General features: G+C 26.7%; 1 protein-coding gene across 1 annotated transcript; it reads right to left on the reverse strand.

The window, feature by feature from the left end:
* Window positions 1–4,570: 4,570 nt before the first annotated feature.
* Window positions 4,571–8,238, reverse strand: LOC124912883 (receptor-like protein kinase). The gene is made up of 2 exons (XM_047453519.1): window positions 5,062–8,238; window positions 4,571–4,984 (listed from the first exon to the last, which is right to left on the reverse strand). The coding sequence occupies exons 1-2, from the start codon at window positions 8,111–8,113 to the stop codon at window positions 4,623–4,625; spliced, it is 3,414 nt and encodes a 1,137-aa protein (XP_047309475.1). The 5' UTR covers window positions 8,114–8,238; the 3' UTR covers window positions 4,571–4,622.
* Between the last annotated feature and the right edge of the window lie 9,395 nt (window positions 8,239–17,633).

Here is a 17,633-nt window from a genome sequence, read left to right on the forward strand (position 1 = left end):
TTAAAAGGTAAAATCATAAATTTTCTTATTTCAAATTATAAATTAAAATATTATATATATATATATATTAACTTAAAAGGTAAAATCATAAATTTTCTTATTTCAAATTATAAATTAAAATATTATATATAAAATTTATGATTTTACAAGTTAACATTGAAATAATCTTAACAATAAAATAGATTATAATAATCTAATATAAGATTTGAAGATATCAATTATATTAGATTATTATAATCTATTTTATTGTTAAGATTCTTTCAATATTAACTTAAAAGGTAAAATCATAAAATTTTTTGATTTCAAATTATAAATTAAAATATTACTCATATATATATATATATATATATATATATATATATATATATATATATATATATATATATATATATATATTGTATTATTAACTTACACACTCAATTCAATGAATTGTTATTATCTAAAATAAAAATAATGGTCAAAGTAATTAATATGTTACAATGACAAAAAAGTAAAAACCATATAAAAAGTAATATGTGAAATGAAAATAATAAATAAAAGATGAAAATTATAGAATTATAATTTGAATTAAAAATTTAATTCTAATTTTTATATTTGTGATTTCTTAACTTATATATTTCAATTCCAATTTGGTAGAATTGAAATTATAATTATAATTTTGTCCATATTTTATAAATAAAATAAAATAAAAAGTTGTAAAATGGATTGTCCAAACGGTGTAGTATGTTGAAATTTGATAATTGAGTATAGGAGACTTGTAAATATAGTATTTAACTCAAGATGTAAAAAAGAGCTTGAATTTTGTGTAAGTTAATTAAACATTAAGTTTTACACTATATTTAAAAAAAAATTTAATTCACTCTTAAATTAATATAATTTTTCTTATTAACCCACTATCACATAATGTATTTTTAAGTAATATTTTTTCTCGAATTTAAGGTACACACAAAACACAACCATAACTATAAAAATGTGAAAAAAGAGTATTGTGTAAATCTTTTTTCTAGATTGGGGTAAAAACTTGTTATATGGATATCATACATTTTTGATTTTTAATTAATGAATCAATTTTTTTTTTTAATGTAATTTTAAAAATCTTTTATAGATTCTAAAATTTTACTTATTTTAATTAAATAAATAATATGTAGAATGTTCTTTATATATTTAACCACCTATATATAATTTTGTTTGAAATTCTTCGTTATATATTTATTTTTATTTGAAATTGCTTCCTATATATTTATTTTTGTTTGAAATTATTCCTTTACATTTATATTTTATTTGAATTTGTACCATAAATATCTAAAATAATTAAAGTTCTACCATGGACAAATTTTTCACATTCAACTTGAGATTTGAGATAACTTTTTCAATTTTTATTCTCAAAGTTTTATTTTCAGACAATAATATTACAGACTAAGTCAACGACGAAGTTGTTAGTCTCCATATTTAGATATTGTATTTGTGTTGTGCTTTCAAAATGAAAGAGAGAAAAATATCGGATAGACATATAGTTAAAATATAAATAATATAATAGAGATTAAAAAATATAAAATATGATATAATAATACAAAATTTTTAATATATTTGAATCGGCCAACTAGACACGGCTTACACTTTTAAGACAGTTATTTCCTTAGTGATAATGAATATAATTTGATTTGAAAACGAAATGAGCTTATTACTTAAAATATGAGAAACACAACATATTTGAAATCTTAGACAATCAATAGTTTTAAATTAGTTATTTAAAATATTCAAATTTTGATCATAGAATACAAATTGTTAATACTTGGAGTCTTTATTTTATACTTTATCAAATAAAAATAAATATATAATAAATAATTTTAAACAAAAATAAATGTATAAAAAATAATTTCAAACAAAATCATGTATATAAAAATATTTAAAACATAATTAATTTTATATTTTGAGCAATAAATTTAAAGATTGTAAATTTCTGAATCCGTGCAAAGTATTTATTTTCATTCTTGACTAATAATAGTCAATTTAACAGCAATAAATCAAACTAACATGTGTTCATAAAGCAAATTCTGGTCTATTAATTAAAGAATTGAGTTTTAACAATGAATTGAGGCTTAAATTAGTCATTTTTTTTTATAGAAAATTTGAATCAGTCATCACAATTTTAAAATTTTGAGACTTTCTCACAAATAAACTTTTGTCTTTGAGTAGTATTTTCTTTTTTTTTTTAACTAGTTTATTATATTTTTAAAAAATAATAATAACAATTCTATATCTTTTCGATTTTTCTAAACTATTCTAGTGCGTTACACATTTTGTAAGGCAATGAAATCGTATTTATCGGGTTGAAACATGTATATTTAAAAAAAATACTTAATTTATAAAACAAATACATTTAAATTGGAAAATTGTAAATGTTAAAAATAAATGCAAAATTTATCACTCTTTAAATTTTCTCAAATCATGACATTTTTTAATCATATAAACAAACCACCTTCCATAAATTAAAAATGCACAAATCTCGAAAAAAAAACGTAATTTATAAAAAAAAACGTTTTATATGTTTGTAAATATCTTTTCATTTACAAACTTAACAAATCAATCAGAAAAACAAAAAAAAAAAACATTAAAATAGAAGACAAACTTTTTTTTAAGTTTCAAATTACTAAAATTGTGATGTTCAAACTACTTATATCACAATTCAATTCAATATTCGAGCTTAATTTATTAAAAATCCTAAATATGATCCTTTCCATAACAATTGTTCAATTACCAGTATAAAAAAACAATGATTTAATTGTAAAAGTTCAGGATAAATATATAATTACAAAGATAATAATATCATTTAAAATAAGACAAAATGAACAAGTGAAATAGATTCTATAAAAGCCTGAAGCTGATCAGTTTCTCGAGCGAATGGAATAAAATCAAAGAAGCAACACTACCCAAAGCCAAGGGAAATAGATTTGCAATAAGTGTGTTCAAGTGCGGCTTTGGAACAGTGGTGTATAACATTTGGCAAGAACGAAATGCAAGTGTATATGACAGAACCCGCATGAGCATTGACGAGTTATGGAAAGATATTGTATCGGATTGCAGCGCCCTCGCGGGAACGTGGAGAAGAATTCCAAGCACGGAGCAGAACTGGAATATCTGTAGGAACTGGAATTTACCGTTTTTTAAACTCACTAGAATTGAAAGCATTGTAAACAGATAATTCATTTACATTTTTAGCTTTTTAGCTTTTATTCAGAATGTTACGACTTCAAAATCATTCTAGGCCTGTCTAGAATAATCTCTTAAACTCGTGGTTTTTTTTTCGTTTTTGAGAATTTTTAATGAAATGACGCTAAGTTGGCAAGAACGGAATGCAAGTGTATATGACAGAACCCGCAGGAGTATTGACGAGTTATGGAAAGATATTGTATCGGATTGCAGCGCCCTCGCGGGAACGTGGAGAAGAATTCCAAGCACGGAGCAGAACTGGAATATCTGCAGGAACTGGAATTTACCGTTTTTTAAACTCACTAGAATTGAAAACATTGTAAACAGATAATTCATTTACATTTTTAGCTTTTATTCAGAATGTTACGACTTCAAAATCATTCTAGGCCTGTCTAGAATAATCTCTTAAACTCGTGGTTTTTTTTCCCGTTTTTTAGAATTTTTAATGAAATGACGCTAAGTCGTTTTTCAAAAAAAAAAAAGACAAAATAAACAATATATAATTAAAAGGAGAAAAAAATGTTCACATTTCTTCATGTTCTGATATCATCGTGATGAAACATGGACATACTTTTCACAATTTTTTTTAACAAATTACACAATTTCACAAAAAAAAAACACAAAATTTAAAAAGATCAAGATGAAACTTGATAAAAATCACCCCATTTTACAATAAACTATCTTTTAGTGGAAGATAATCCCCACTAAATGTAATACTGTTTCAGAGAGAAATTATGATTAACTCTTCATCATGTGAGAATCCATCAATAAAGATTAATAAATAGTTAAAAAGAATATCATACTATAAATCTTTCTAGGGAACAAGTAGATGATCAAACACAACCAAAAGACATGATTGTTGATGCATATAAAAGATTATAGAGAACAATGATTCTATATTTGTCAAATTAAAACCAAATACTTGTTTTTTCAAGACTTAAAACAGGACAACAAACCACATGTAAAAAGCATCAAACTTTACTCACTATGTTTCAATAAGGTGTAATCTAATGAAGGTAGCAAATTAAAACCAAATATATTTCATTATAGACAACATTATAGACAACATTTCATTGCATATATTTGGGGTAAAACTTGTTTCTTTTAGTTATACAAAGTTTTGAATTTTGTTGTTCATATGAAACCTAGATAAAACAATGGTTAGGGACAAATGACATGTTTAAAAACCTGATGTTGTTACTTAATGTTGTTGCTTTTGTGATTCAATATGGTGCCTTCCCCAACCATTTTGAATCCTATTCAGATCAGTCCATTCCTGACAAACACAAGACACAAGTCAAAAGTGGTCAAATTTTTAGTTGGAATTTCGCTGATTCGATTAAAATAGTACCAATAAGAAGAGGACAAGTGCAAATTTCGCTTACGAATTTGGATGTTTGTTGTCTGTCTGGTCAGTATTTGGCATGCTGGAGCATCTTCACTACTTCTCTCATTGTGGGTCTTTGTTTTGGTTCCTTCTCTGTACATCTCAAAGCTAACACAAGTACTTCAATTATTTTATCCAACAATTCATGATTGATCAGCATCATCATACTTGAATCCACTATCCTCATTGCTACTTGTTCTACTTCTTCTTGAGTAGTGCTGCTCCATACAGATCTCACCCAACCTACTATGTCCCCTGATGTAGATCCTGACTTCTCGGAGAAATAAGGATCTAATACCTTCTTTCTTGTTATCAACTCCAATAAGACCACTCCAAAACTATACACATCTGATTTTGTGCTAAAGTTGTTGATGCTAAATGCATTTTCTGCACACACAAACATATATCTATGAGAACAAAAGCAACAATAGTTGAACCTTTTTGGTAAAAAATCAATGAAGAACCTGGTGCTATATAGCCAATTGTGCCTAGAACTGCATTGGATTGAATTGGGGCTGTGGATTGATCATGATCAAGAAGAAGAAGCTTGGCTAAGCCAAAATCAGATATATGAGGCTCCATGTCCAAATCCAACAATATATTCATTGGTTTGATATCCCTATGCACTATCGGAGGATCACAATCGTGGTGAAGATACGACAATCCATTAGCTACTCCAATTGCAATTCTATAACGTTCATTCCACTCCAAGTTCCGAGGTGGACTTATCTCATGGAGCACATCATGAAGGCTTCCGTTTTCCATATATTGGTATAAGATCAAACCGTATTCCTTTCTCAACCAGAAATTTTCCAACTTCACGAGGTTTCTATGCCTAACCCTCCCAACTGTCTCGATCTCCCTCACCATACTTTTTCTTATTGATCCTGAAAAAACCAGCTTCTTTGCAGCATAATGCACCAAACCCTCTTGTTTAACATGATCTGGACTTGGGAGGGAAACTTTATATACCTTTCCATGGGCGCCTTTTCCAATCAAGTATTTATCATCCAGATTCTCAGTAGCTAACATTATTCTATTCAGTTCAGAGGATGCACCCTCTTCTTCATCTACCAAGTTACTATCATCTCGGTTCTTCCTCTTCCTCTGAAAGAAACACATGAAACATCCTACAAGGATGATGATGAGAACAACTGACGATCCAATAGCTGTCAAAACAATTTTAGTAGTAGAAGAAGAAGGTGTTTTCTGGCTGCAAGACTTTAATATGGGATTTTCATGGCAACTTGAGTTGTTGATTGTAGGAAGAAGACATATCAAACAAAGACCTGAATTCCCAACAAAAGAATAAGGGAATGAATTGGGAACCTTCAACAATGTTTCGGGTATCTGGCCACTGAAATGGTTGTAAGAAACATTCAGTTTAACTAACTTGGGCCCGGTTCCACCAATGTAAGACAAAGTTCCTGTCAAACTGTTGTGAGATATGTCCAACTCCTCCAATTCACTCAATCTTCCTAGTTCCTTAATCTCACCTGTCATACCACTCCAGCTAACATTTAGTGTTTTCAAATGATGTTGTGTTGCTTCCATTTCGTACGAAGGAAAGCTCCCACCCAACATATTCCCGCCCAACTGCAGATTTAAAAGGGAATCAATTTCAAATAACAAAAAAGCAGGAAGACCTCCAACTAGTTTGTTACCATTGAGATTCAGTGTCGACAACTTCTTCAAGCTTCTAAAAGCAAAAGAGGGTATAGAGCCATTGAAAAGATTGTAACTCAAATCAAGGTCAAACAATTCAGTACAGTTTGACAGTTGATCAGATGGCAACAAACCTTCCAACCAATTGTAAGAAAGATTCAATCTTTCAAGATTAACCATGTTTCCAAATAATTCAGATGACACAACACCCGTCAACTTGTTCATTGAAAAATCAATCTCTGTAATGCCAGATAAGTTCCCCAAGCTGGAAGGAATCATGCCCGACAAGCTATTACCACCAAGATTCATGTATAAAAGGTTTTTGTTTTCCACGAAAAACGGAACAACTCCAGAAAGGTTGTTTTCTTTGAGTATAAGTCTGGTCAGGCTAGAACAGAGTCCTACATCTGGAGGTATGCTGCCTTGAAGAAAGTTAAAACCCATATTCAACCTCTTCAACTGCTTGTTCAAACAAATATTTGGAGGAATTTCACCTGTGAATGAGTTATTAGTAAAGTCGAGCTGCGTCAAATTGGAGTTTACTCCTAATTCGTAAGGTATGACACCAGAAAACCCGTTATTAAACAAAGAAACGTTTCTCAATTGCTTCAATTCAGACATCTCAGAAGGCAGCTCACCTGAAAGGTAATTGTTGTAAACTAGAACATTTTCAAGGCTGGGAATCTTCCAGAAGTTTGTGGGTAATTGACCTGTTAATCTATTTGAATATAAGAAGAAATTGCGTAAATTTTGCAGGTTTCCGAATCCACTAGGAATTTCCCCCTGAAGTTGATTCTCCAACAGACTTAGGTTCACCAGGGATCTGCAGTTGCTAAGATCGGTAGGAATTTCGCCATGAAAACTGTTTCCAGAGAGGTAAAGAGTCGTTAACTTAGTAAGTAAGCCGAGAGAGGAAGGGATATGACCAGTAAAACGACAATAGGCAGCCCCCAACTGAACTAAATTACTACAATTACCCAAAGAAGATGGAAGATTACCGACGAAACGGTTGAAAGACAGTCCTAAAGTGACGATTTTGTTACAAGAGGAAGAACCATCTCCAATGGGAATGTTACCGTCTAGATTATTATGACTAACATCTAAATAAAGAAGTTTTTCGAGTAGTCTGTTTATGGTCTCCGGCAACCCATCAATCAATTGGTTATTACTCAAATACAGTTCTTCAAGATTGCTGCAATTTCCTATAGATAATGGAATTTTTCCAGATAAATTATTGTTACTTACCCAAAATGAAGACAACATGGTAGCATTCCCAACTGTTACCGGGATTGAACCTTGAAGTTGGTTGGAATTCAGATAAAGAACATCTAATTGTGGAATTCGAAACAGACCCACTGGAATCGAGCCTGTTAGGGAGTTGAATTGCAGGGCCAGGAAGTTTAAAGTTTGCAATTTCCCAAGAGTAACTGGGATAGAGCCGGAAAAGTAGTTGTTGGAGAGATCAAGTTCTTGAAGAAGAGTGCAATTGTCCAAATTGGAGGGAATGGAGCCGGAGAAGGAATTGTAGCTAAGATCAATCGATTCGAGACGAGTTAAGTTGGCTAATTCGGGACCCAATTGGCCGGATATTTGATAGTTTGAGAGGCTTAAAGCAGTGACATGGCGGTTGTGGCGGTCACATTGAACACCTAGCCAGGAAGAACAGGGGGTTGAATCTGAAGCATTCCAACTGGTTTTGAGAGACGGAGGAGTGAAGATCCAGTGAGTTGAGAGGGATAATAATGTTTCTCCATCAGAAGTCAGGCCATAGACGGGCGGATTGAATGAAGGCGATAACAACCAGCAGAAGAACAGAGAGAGACAATAGAGCTTAGGAGCAAATAGTTTCATTATGAGTGAGTAAACTCAGTAATAGTGGACAAATTCGCTGAATTTATTTGATTTCATCAATTGGGTTTGCCCGATTGTCTTCTTTATTTAAGAGAGAAGATAAACATGGTTCGCCGGCAGACGGCAGTAATGAAAGACAACCCAGAAAACAAACAAACAAAACACTTCAACATGCGGTTTCATGGCCGGATTTTCCATTTCAAACGCACCCAGAGAGTGCACACACTCTGACACCATTTTGAATTTTTAAGGTCTAGTTTGATTCATTATTATTAAAGTTATTGTAATAATATATAAAGTGATCACGAATTATTAGACTTTTATTCCCACCGAGGTAGCTCCTTGATCAAAGTTGGTTTAAGAGACAAAAATGTCACGTGCTCGATTCCAACTAAAAATGCTTTAAGTTGAAGTGATGGTCATTATTTTGGTGTGTAGGCAAATAGTTGTACTTATATTTAAAAAAGTTTTAAAAAAATATTATGCTTTATAAGTGGGAAAATCGTTAGTACAGTAGTATAATCAAAGAAATCCACCCAACCAACATAAACAAAATAGTCATTGTAGTGGAGGAAGGAGTCCACTTAATTTTGTTAGGTAAGGATACATATTATTATGTAACCAACTAGCAAAAACTTGGTATAAATGCATGAATTAGAATTGGTGTAAGTTTTACTAAGTTTTGAATTGACTTTAAGAGAATGAAAAGAAATTTAATAAAATAAGTGGATGAAAATAGTTTTGTTTTATAAAAAAGAAAAAAAAAATAGTGAATTAAAATTGAAAAGAGTTCAAACTCTAACATAAATTCTTCCTTGGTAGGAGAATTAACACTTTAGTCGACTTTTACCGTTTATATAATTGTGCTTAAGCGAATATATTTAGATGACTTTTATCGTTTTTTTATTAAACATAAACTATTTTAAAATATATATATATATATATATATGTCTTATTCAAATTATATAAAGAATGTTTACAAATTATAATATTAAAATAATTCTCTGGTCCAAAGTTTTGTTAAGATGTCTCAATTGTTCAACAACTTCAATTTAAATATTTTTAATGAAATAACTTTCTACCAAACATAGACTAATATTTGAATTGTCAACCTTTTAATACTTTGTTTAGTTCATGCGAGATTCTCTAAATTAAGTTTTAATATTTTATCGAATAAGCAGTGATAATGAAAAAATATATTGAAAATTAAGAAACTTAATATATTGAAAACTTCACTCAAAGATCACTCAATATATTAGAATATCTTATTTTATATGACAAAATCCCATAATCACTTCAAATGTAAAAACATATATTAGAATAAGAATTACACTTTTATAATTTTTATAATTATATAGAATTTTTTTTAACGAGCTCGAACACAATATCTGAGGGAGGTTGGAGATATCCATATATATTATGCGGATAAACTTGAATGGTCGATTACATTAATAATATAATAAATATTAAAACTAGAAAGGTAGGTGCATTTATAACAAAATAAAATATTGTTTATATATATAAATAAAATAAATATATAATATTATATATAAATATAAAAATTATTAAGGTACACACATTTATAACCAATTTTTTTTATATATGAATAAAATAAATATGTAATATATGAAGGTAAGTGCATTTATAATCCTAAAAAAATTATTTATATATATATATATAAATAAAATAAATATAAAAATTAGAAAAGTAGGTGCATTTATAAAAAAAATATTTATATATATATAAATAAAATAAATATATAATATTATATAAAAATATAAAAATAATGAAGTTAGGTTCATTTATATATATAAAAAAAATCACTTGTTTATATATATAAATAAAATAAATATAAAATTATAAAGATAAGTGTATTTATAAAAAAAATATTTATATATATATAAATATAAAAATGATGAAGTTAGGAATATTTATAATAAAATTGTTTATATTTTAAATTAATATTAATATAGTAATTGTTTAAATGATATAGGATAAAGAAATATATAAATTATATATACTATATATATATAATATATATATATAATAATGCTTAATTTTTAAAGTGTCCGTATTGCTAGGTCGAGAGTTGTGATTAATTTGGATATATATATGTGAGAGTAAATGGATACTTGAGTCGGATTCTGGGTTGACCCGTCCATGAACTTAAAACGGTTAAAAATAAAATTAAAAATGTTATAGGTATGTTTTAAACTTGCAACCTAACAAAACAAGTACAATCATTTAACCAAGTGTAATTGTGATGTGGTTTGCCGAGAGATAATATGCCGGTAACAATTGAAAGTGGTTAAAAAATATAAATTAAATATTTGATTGACCAAAATGTGAGGTCACGATGCTAAATATTAAAAAATGTAAACTAGATATTTGATAGACCAAAGTGAAAGTGTAAGGTCACGAGATAAGAGTTTCATTGGAAAAAAATGTGATTAAATATGTGAGAATATGAGTTGTTTTACCGAAGTGAATAAAATATGAAATGAGAGTGTTTTTTTTTTATTTTAATATATTATTTGTAATTTATTAACAATTTTAAATATTAAATACATATTATTATAATTTTTATTTTTATTTTTGAAAATTTTCCTAATTTAATTAAAAAAGATAGAGTATAAGAAAGGAGAGAAAATATTTTATGATGTATACCTGGAGACTAGATTATTGTGTGGTGCTTATAGTTAAACATTCCTATTATATATATATATATATATATATATATATATATATATATATAATTCATGAATATAATAAATTATTGAGATTATATAATATTGGTAAAATATATTTTGGCTATTTAATTTTAATGTTCAATATTAAAGTATTTTGAATACAAAACAATATATGCAATACATAGAGACTCACACAATTAAAAAAAATAATATTGAAGACAAATTATTTGAACCACCTTCTAATTACTCGCTCACTTTTAGCTTTTAAATTAATTTTTAAAACAAATCGTCCTTCAATTTTTAAAAAGGTCACAAATGGCCATTCTGTCAACTTTGTGGTTAATCATAGCGGCTTAAGCTTAAAATATTTTTTTTTTTATATATTATCTTTAATTTTATTATATATATATATATAATATATATATATATATATTATCTTTAATCATTTATTTATATTAAAAAATAATTTGAGAGTTAAAAGTAATGGTAACCTTCAACTACTCAATTATTTTTAATCCTCAAATTATTTTTTAAAATATATATTATATAAATTAATGATTATTATATAAATTATTTTAAACTTTATTTTATATAGATATAGATAAAAATAAATAATATATATATTATATAAAAAATTTAATAATTATATAAATATAAAAATTAATAATATATATATAATATTATATATAAACGATTTAATAATTAAAATATAAAAAATAATATTAAAGATAATATTTAAAAAAATATATTTTAAGTTTAAACCGTTATCTTTAACCAAAAAAGTTTATAGAAGGGTCATTGCTGACCTTTCTAAAAGTTGAAAGGGCGATTTGTTTCAAAAATTAATTTGAGGACTAAAAGTGACCGATCGAAGTAATTAAAGGCCTCCTAAGTAATTTGTCATAATATTAATATCTCTAAACATTAATTTAATCTTTTTAGATTTATAAATTTTGAAAATTCTGAATTAAAAAATTTATTTTTTAGTACTTATATATTGTAGTTTTAAATAAAAAATGTTTTTATGAGTTTATTACATAAAATTAACAGATAATTTATGACTAATTTTATATCAATTCATTATGGAATTAATTATTTAAAATACGAGACAAATAAAAAAATAATAATTTAAAATCTTAAAATTATAATGTTATTAAAATAAATATAATAAATTACCAGAATTAAATGAAGATGGTGATAAGATAATCTCGACAATAAACCGATAAATAAGATAAAAACAAATGTGAGGAAAAAAGTTAAGGAAGGAAGTGATAAGGGGATATTTAAAAATAAATAGGATTATTATATATATATATATATATTATTATATATATATATAATAAAGTAATGAAGATTTGAAAAAATATTTAATATTTAATTTATTGAAAGATTATCTAGCCCTGTAGGATTTATTTAAATAAATTATCAAAAATTCATTATCGATTACATAATTTAATTTATCAATTAAAATAATAAATATTTATTTATTATGTATTAATATTCTTTACATTTTTTATTCAAAAACAAAATCACATTTTAAAATCTCTAACAATCAAGTTAAGATTTTATCTTTTATAGATTTTTTTTTAGTAGTTTTTGCTTGCATACTAAAATAAACTGGTATTCAATTATTTTAAAATAAATAATTGTAACTCCCCGAAAATCTCTTCTGTAACTTAACACGTGCTGGAAGACATGTGGTAATACGGGAGACCCAGAGTTGCTCGAGATTCGATTGTTTTAACTTTGGTTTGCGTGTCAAATATATTTTTAAGTACACATTATTTTTAAAAAGATTTTGATAATACATGACAATTTTTAAAATTAATTATATAAAAATAATTAATTTTATTCAAATTTTAATAATATGAGGATTTGTTATAATAATATGATAATTTGATTGAAATCCGATTTAAATTAATTAAATATAATTAATTTAAGAAAAAATAATTTAATTGAAGACAGGGTCGCCAATTAAATTTATAAAAAATCAATAAAAAGGTGTACGTGTACAAACGTACTTTATACTAGAGTTTTCATAAGGAGTTCGTTATTTAGTTACGCCCGGAAAAGGACTTGCGCGCTATCTCGGAAAAGGGCTTGCGCGCTATGTCCTATGTGCTAATTGAAAACAATTTTATTTTTTAAAAGTCTGGTTATCAAAATATTTATTTATAACATTTATTTTCTTTAAATTAGTAGTTAAGGGGTCTAAACAAGGATGAGTTTTGATTACGTAAATAAGTATACAAAATTATTTAGATGTGCGTACTTGCGATTGCGATTAGAAAAGATTGAGTAAAGAACCTAAAAATATTAGAAAATGACGTTAAAATTTAAAAATAAATCCCAAACGGAACCTAAGTCAAAATATTTGTTTGGGAAATATCCCGAAAATATTTTGAAATCATTTTCTAACCTCTCAAGATCATTTAAAAAGGGATTGAGTGGAACCAAACAGGTTTTAGAACTGGAGTCCTAAGGGTCGAATCCGTTTTTGTCGGTTAGGGATCGGAGAGACTCGGTCTAAATCGATGGAGCTCTTGATCGGGGTTCGGGATACTTAGTCGGAGGACCGAAGTGCCTAGGTTAGGGTCCAAGGACTCTCGGTCCTTTACTTAAATTATCGGTCTAGGCGTAAAAACCTATCGGTCCTAGACTAGCCCGGGGCTAGGTTTCTCAGTCGAGGTGTAGAAACCTCTCGGTCCGGGGCAAGCTCTGGGATGAGATACTCGGTCCTAGGTTTGGGAAACTCAATCCCAATGTTGGACCTCTTAGCCTAAGACCTGTAAGTCTGAGTCCCAAGTTAGATTTCTCAGTCTCATGTGAAAACCCTCGGTCAGATTTCTCGGTCCTAGCTTAAGAACACCGGTCATAGGGCTCGGTCCTAACTTAAGAACATTGGTCCTTGGTCTCGGTCAAGACCGAGGATTCTCGGTCTTCAGTCCTACAAGACTCGGTCCAAGAACACCAAGTGTTCTTCATTTTGTTTAAAGTTACATTTTTACAATTGTGATTGGAGAACACTCCTATGATCTTAAGGAAGCTTTCTAAAACTTTAGATCAAAACTTAGAACACTAGAAAGTTTCTTCGAAAAAGTCGCTAAATCTCCGATTAAGATCTTCGAGCAGGCTATGATTTTTGGATTATTTTTGTTGGATTGAAAGAAGAAGACCGAAGGAGTATTTATACCCAAGCTAGGTCAGTTTTGAAACCGAATTCGTATTCAATATGGCTTCTGAAGTTCATCCTCCGTATTTCTATTTTGTCTTCGTAGGCCTAGTTCTAGGGTAGGATTTTTAGGTGAAATGATGGCGATGGAGAGACGTGCACATGAGCGAAATTTGTAGGAATAAGGATGAGGAACGACAAAGATAGGGTTTCAGGAAGATCGTCGACGTCAAATATGACTCTTCGGCAATCGCATTATCTCAACGAAGAAGGCGACCAAAACAATGTCGTTTCATTTAAATTGGAACGCGCCGTTGAGATCATTTGGCGATCCGTCAACTCTAGGTGTTCTATTAGCGTTTCAGCTAACGAACGTCTCTTGATCCGCTACGACCCGGGCGCACGTCTTCTCGGCTACAAGGAACGTCCATCTAATGGATGAAATTCTGGCAGTAGCATATTTTTTTAATTTTGGCCACACTAGATCATCAATTTTTATTTTTAATAAAAAAGTTATTTGAAATCAAATTTTTAACTATTTCTTTCATTTTTCTTCACCAAATTAATACACAAAAATATTTTTTAAAACATAATAAAAATTATATTCATTTATTTTATTTTTTTAGATATTTTGGGGTATTTATTTAATTACTTTAGGACATAAATTACACATAATTGATGTCTAAAATTATTATTAATTATCTCAACCGTTTTTTGGTTTTAATTTAGGTAAAATGAATACAATATTTTAATCCAAAGTTATTTTTGTCTTTTTAATTAATTTTTTTAATTAGTGTTTGATTATCACAATAATTAATCCTAATTTAATTTTGATCTCTTCTGGATTATTTTGAATTAAAAAATTCAAATTATTATTTTAAAATTAAAAAGTAAATCGAGGTATTTTAAATTTTCATGTTTACAATAATATATAATATCAAATTTAAATTATAATAAATAGTGATTTAAATTTTAGTAAGAAAAATATATAATAAATTCAAAATTTTAGTGTAATTATAATACACTACACGATATTATCTACAATGTAGCTTATTTGCATAAATAGCTCCCAAGTCAATTACACGATATATTAACATATGAAAAAAAGGCCTTTTTCGTTTAACTAGATCCGTAAAATCACAAATATTGAAAATAAATATTTTGTTTTAATGAATCAAGTATATTAAAATTTAACAAAAAAAAATTTAATCACACTCACAACATAAATATAAGAAATTATAGTAAAAATATGTTGTGTAGAATTAGAATTAGAATTAGAATTAGAATTAGAATTAGAATTAGAATTAGAATTAGAATTAGAATTAGAATTAGAATTAGAATTAGAATTAGAATTTTTATATTTTAAAAAAATATAATACAAATAATTTAAATATATTACCTATATTATTAAAATATTAGTTTTACCCTACCTACTCTTGATAGCTCACATTTCAAAAGTTTTGTCTATGGTTCAATTCTCATTGAAAAACATATCAATTCAGAATGATAAATTTCTAAACTAAAAAAAAATATCGGCACGACATGTTAACTTTCGAAATAAAAAAACAAAATATCGTTTTAACATTTTAAATTTCTAAATTATATATATATATATATATATATATATATATATTAACATACTAAACTTCAAAAATAAATAATAATTTTTCATTTTAAAATCCTAAATTAATTTTAAAAAAATAAAATTTTGGTTGAATACATTTATAATGTTGTAAATAATAAAATAATAAGATATTTTATTTAAAAAAATAAATATTAAAATTACAATTTTGAACTAAAAACTACAATTAAATTATTTTTGTTTTGAATTACATTAGAAATTTAATTATCATTCTAATTTCAATTCTTAGTGTATTAAACTTAATAATTGAAATTAGAACCATCCATTTCAATTCCAATTTTAACTTTAGGATTGTCAAACATACCTTAATTGTTTATTATCACATAATCAAGGAAACCCACTCACATATCTAAACAAAATAATGTCAATGTAATGAGGAAGGATTCCACTATTTAATTTTCTAGGTAATGATGCATACAATTTTTACTAAATATGAAAGGAGAGTTTTACATTGTTTATGAAAAGATAGTGGTAGGATGGTAAATCGTTGTTGTATGTGTCATGAGATGATTGAATAAAAAACTCATTTATTTTTGCATTATTGAGACGTGACTAGTATTTAAAGTATTGTGTGTAGTATTCAATATTTCATTACAGCGGACTATGCGTGCTGCTGAGGAGCGTTGGATGCGTTTTCAGCGTCCATTGGCTCCTGCTGTAACTTTCTCTTCTGTTTTCGGCTATACCCGGTTACATATTTTATTTTTATTTTAAAACTTTAAAAAAAAATTTAAAATTGATTTTTTTTTCACTCTTTTAACTTTAATTTTGAACTTTTTAAATACACAAAATATTAAAATAAATATGACAATATATTTTATCAATTTATTATTATTTTTCTTTTTATATTTTTAGAATTTAAATAAATAATTCTATTTAGATGTAATGGATACAACAATTCATCAAAATTATTTATTTTTATCTTTTAATTTAACTAAAATTATTTTGAGATAAAATGGGTAACAACATTTATTCCAAATAATTTTATTTTTTATTTAGGCCATAACCCTTACTTCATTTGATTAATTCGTACAATAATTAATCATAATTAATTGTTTTAAATACGTTTTTGACCATTGAATTAATTATTTTGATTTTATATATTTAAAAATTATTTAAAAATTATTATTTTAATATTATAAATTAGAGCGTAGATTCTTAGTGCATATAAGTATAATGTTCTCTATATATTTAACCATCTTTTAAATATCTTTTAACATAATTTTGTTTGAAATAGTTCATTGTACATTTCTTTTTTGTTTGAATTGCTTCATATACATTTATTTTTGTTTGAAATTACTCTTTATATATTTATTTTTATTTCAATTTATACCCAAAGTATCTAAAATAATTTAAAATGTTATAAAATCGTTAATTTGTGTTGAAAATATGAATTAAATCCTCTTATACATGGAATATCTATTTTTTTCTAAGTTTTATATGCAACAGACAAAGTTTTCACATTCGACTTGAGATGACTCTCGTTCGTCTTCTCCATATTTAGATATTGTATTTGTGTTGTGCTTTCAAAATAAAATCTAAAAAATAAAATATTATTGTTGAAAAAGAGGAAGATGTCCGATAGTCATATAGTTAAAATATAAGTAATATACACTTAAATTGGTAACTGTAGACAAAGTAACATCGTTTAAAAATTTGTTGAAAATAAATACAAAATTTATCACTTTTTAAATTTTCGCAAATCAAGACATTTTTTTAACCATATAAATCACTTTCCATAAATTAAAAATGCATAGATCTCAGAAAAAATACGTAATTTTAAAAAAAAAAAATCTATATGTGTAAATATATTTTCATTTACAAAATGCCAAATCAATTAGAAAAACAAAAATATACGTTAAAATAATAAGACAATGTTTATTTTTTTATTTGAGAAAAGTTATAAATAATTAAAATTGTGATAGATCAAACCAAACCATGTATATCACAATTCAAAGTTGAGCCTAACATTTCAATAACAATTGTTCAATTAAGAATATAAAGAATAATAAGTGC

The sequence above is a fragment of the Impatiens glandulifera genome, chromosome 8, assembly GCF_907164915.1.
Source record: "Impatiens glandulifera chromosome 8, dImpGla2.1, whole genome shotgun sequence".
Lineage (NCBI taxonomy): Eukaryota > Viridiplantae > Streptophyta > Magnoliopsida > Ericales > Balsaminaceae > Impatiens > Impatiens glandulifera.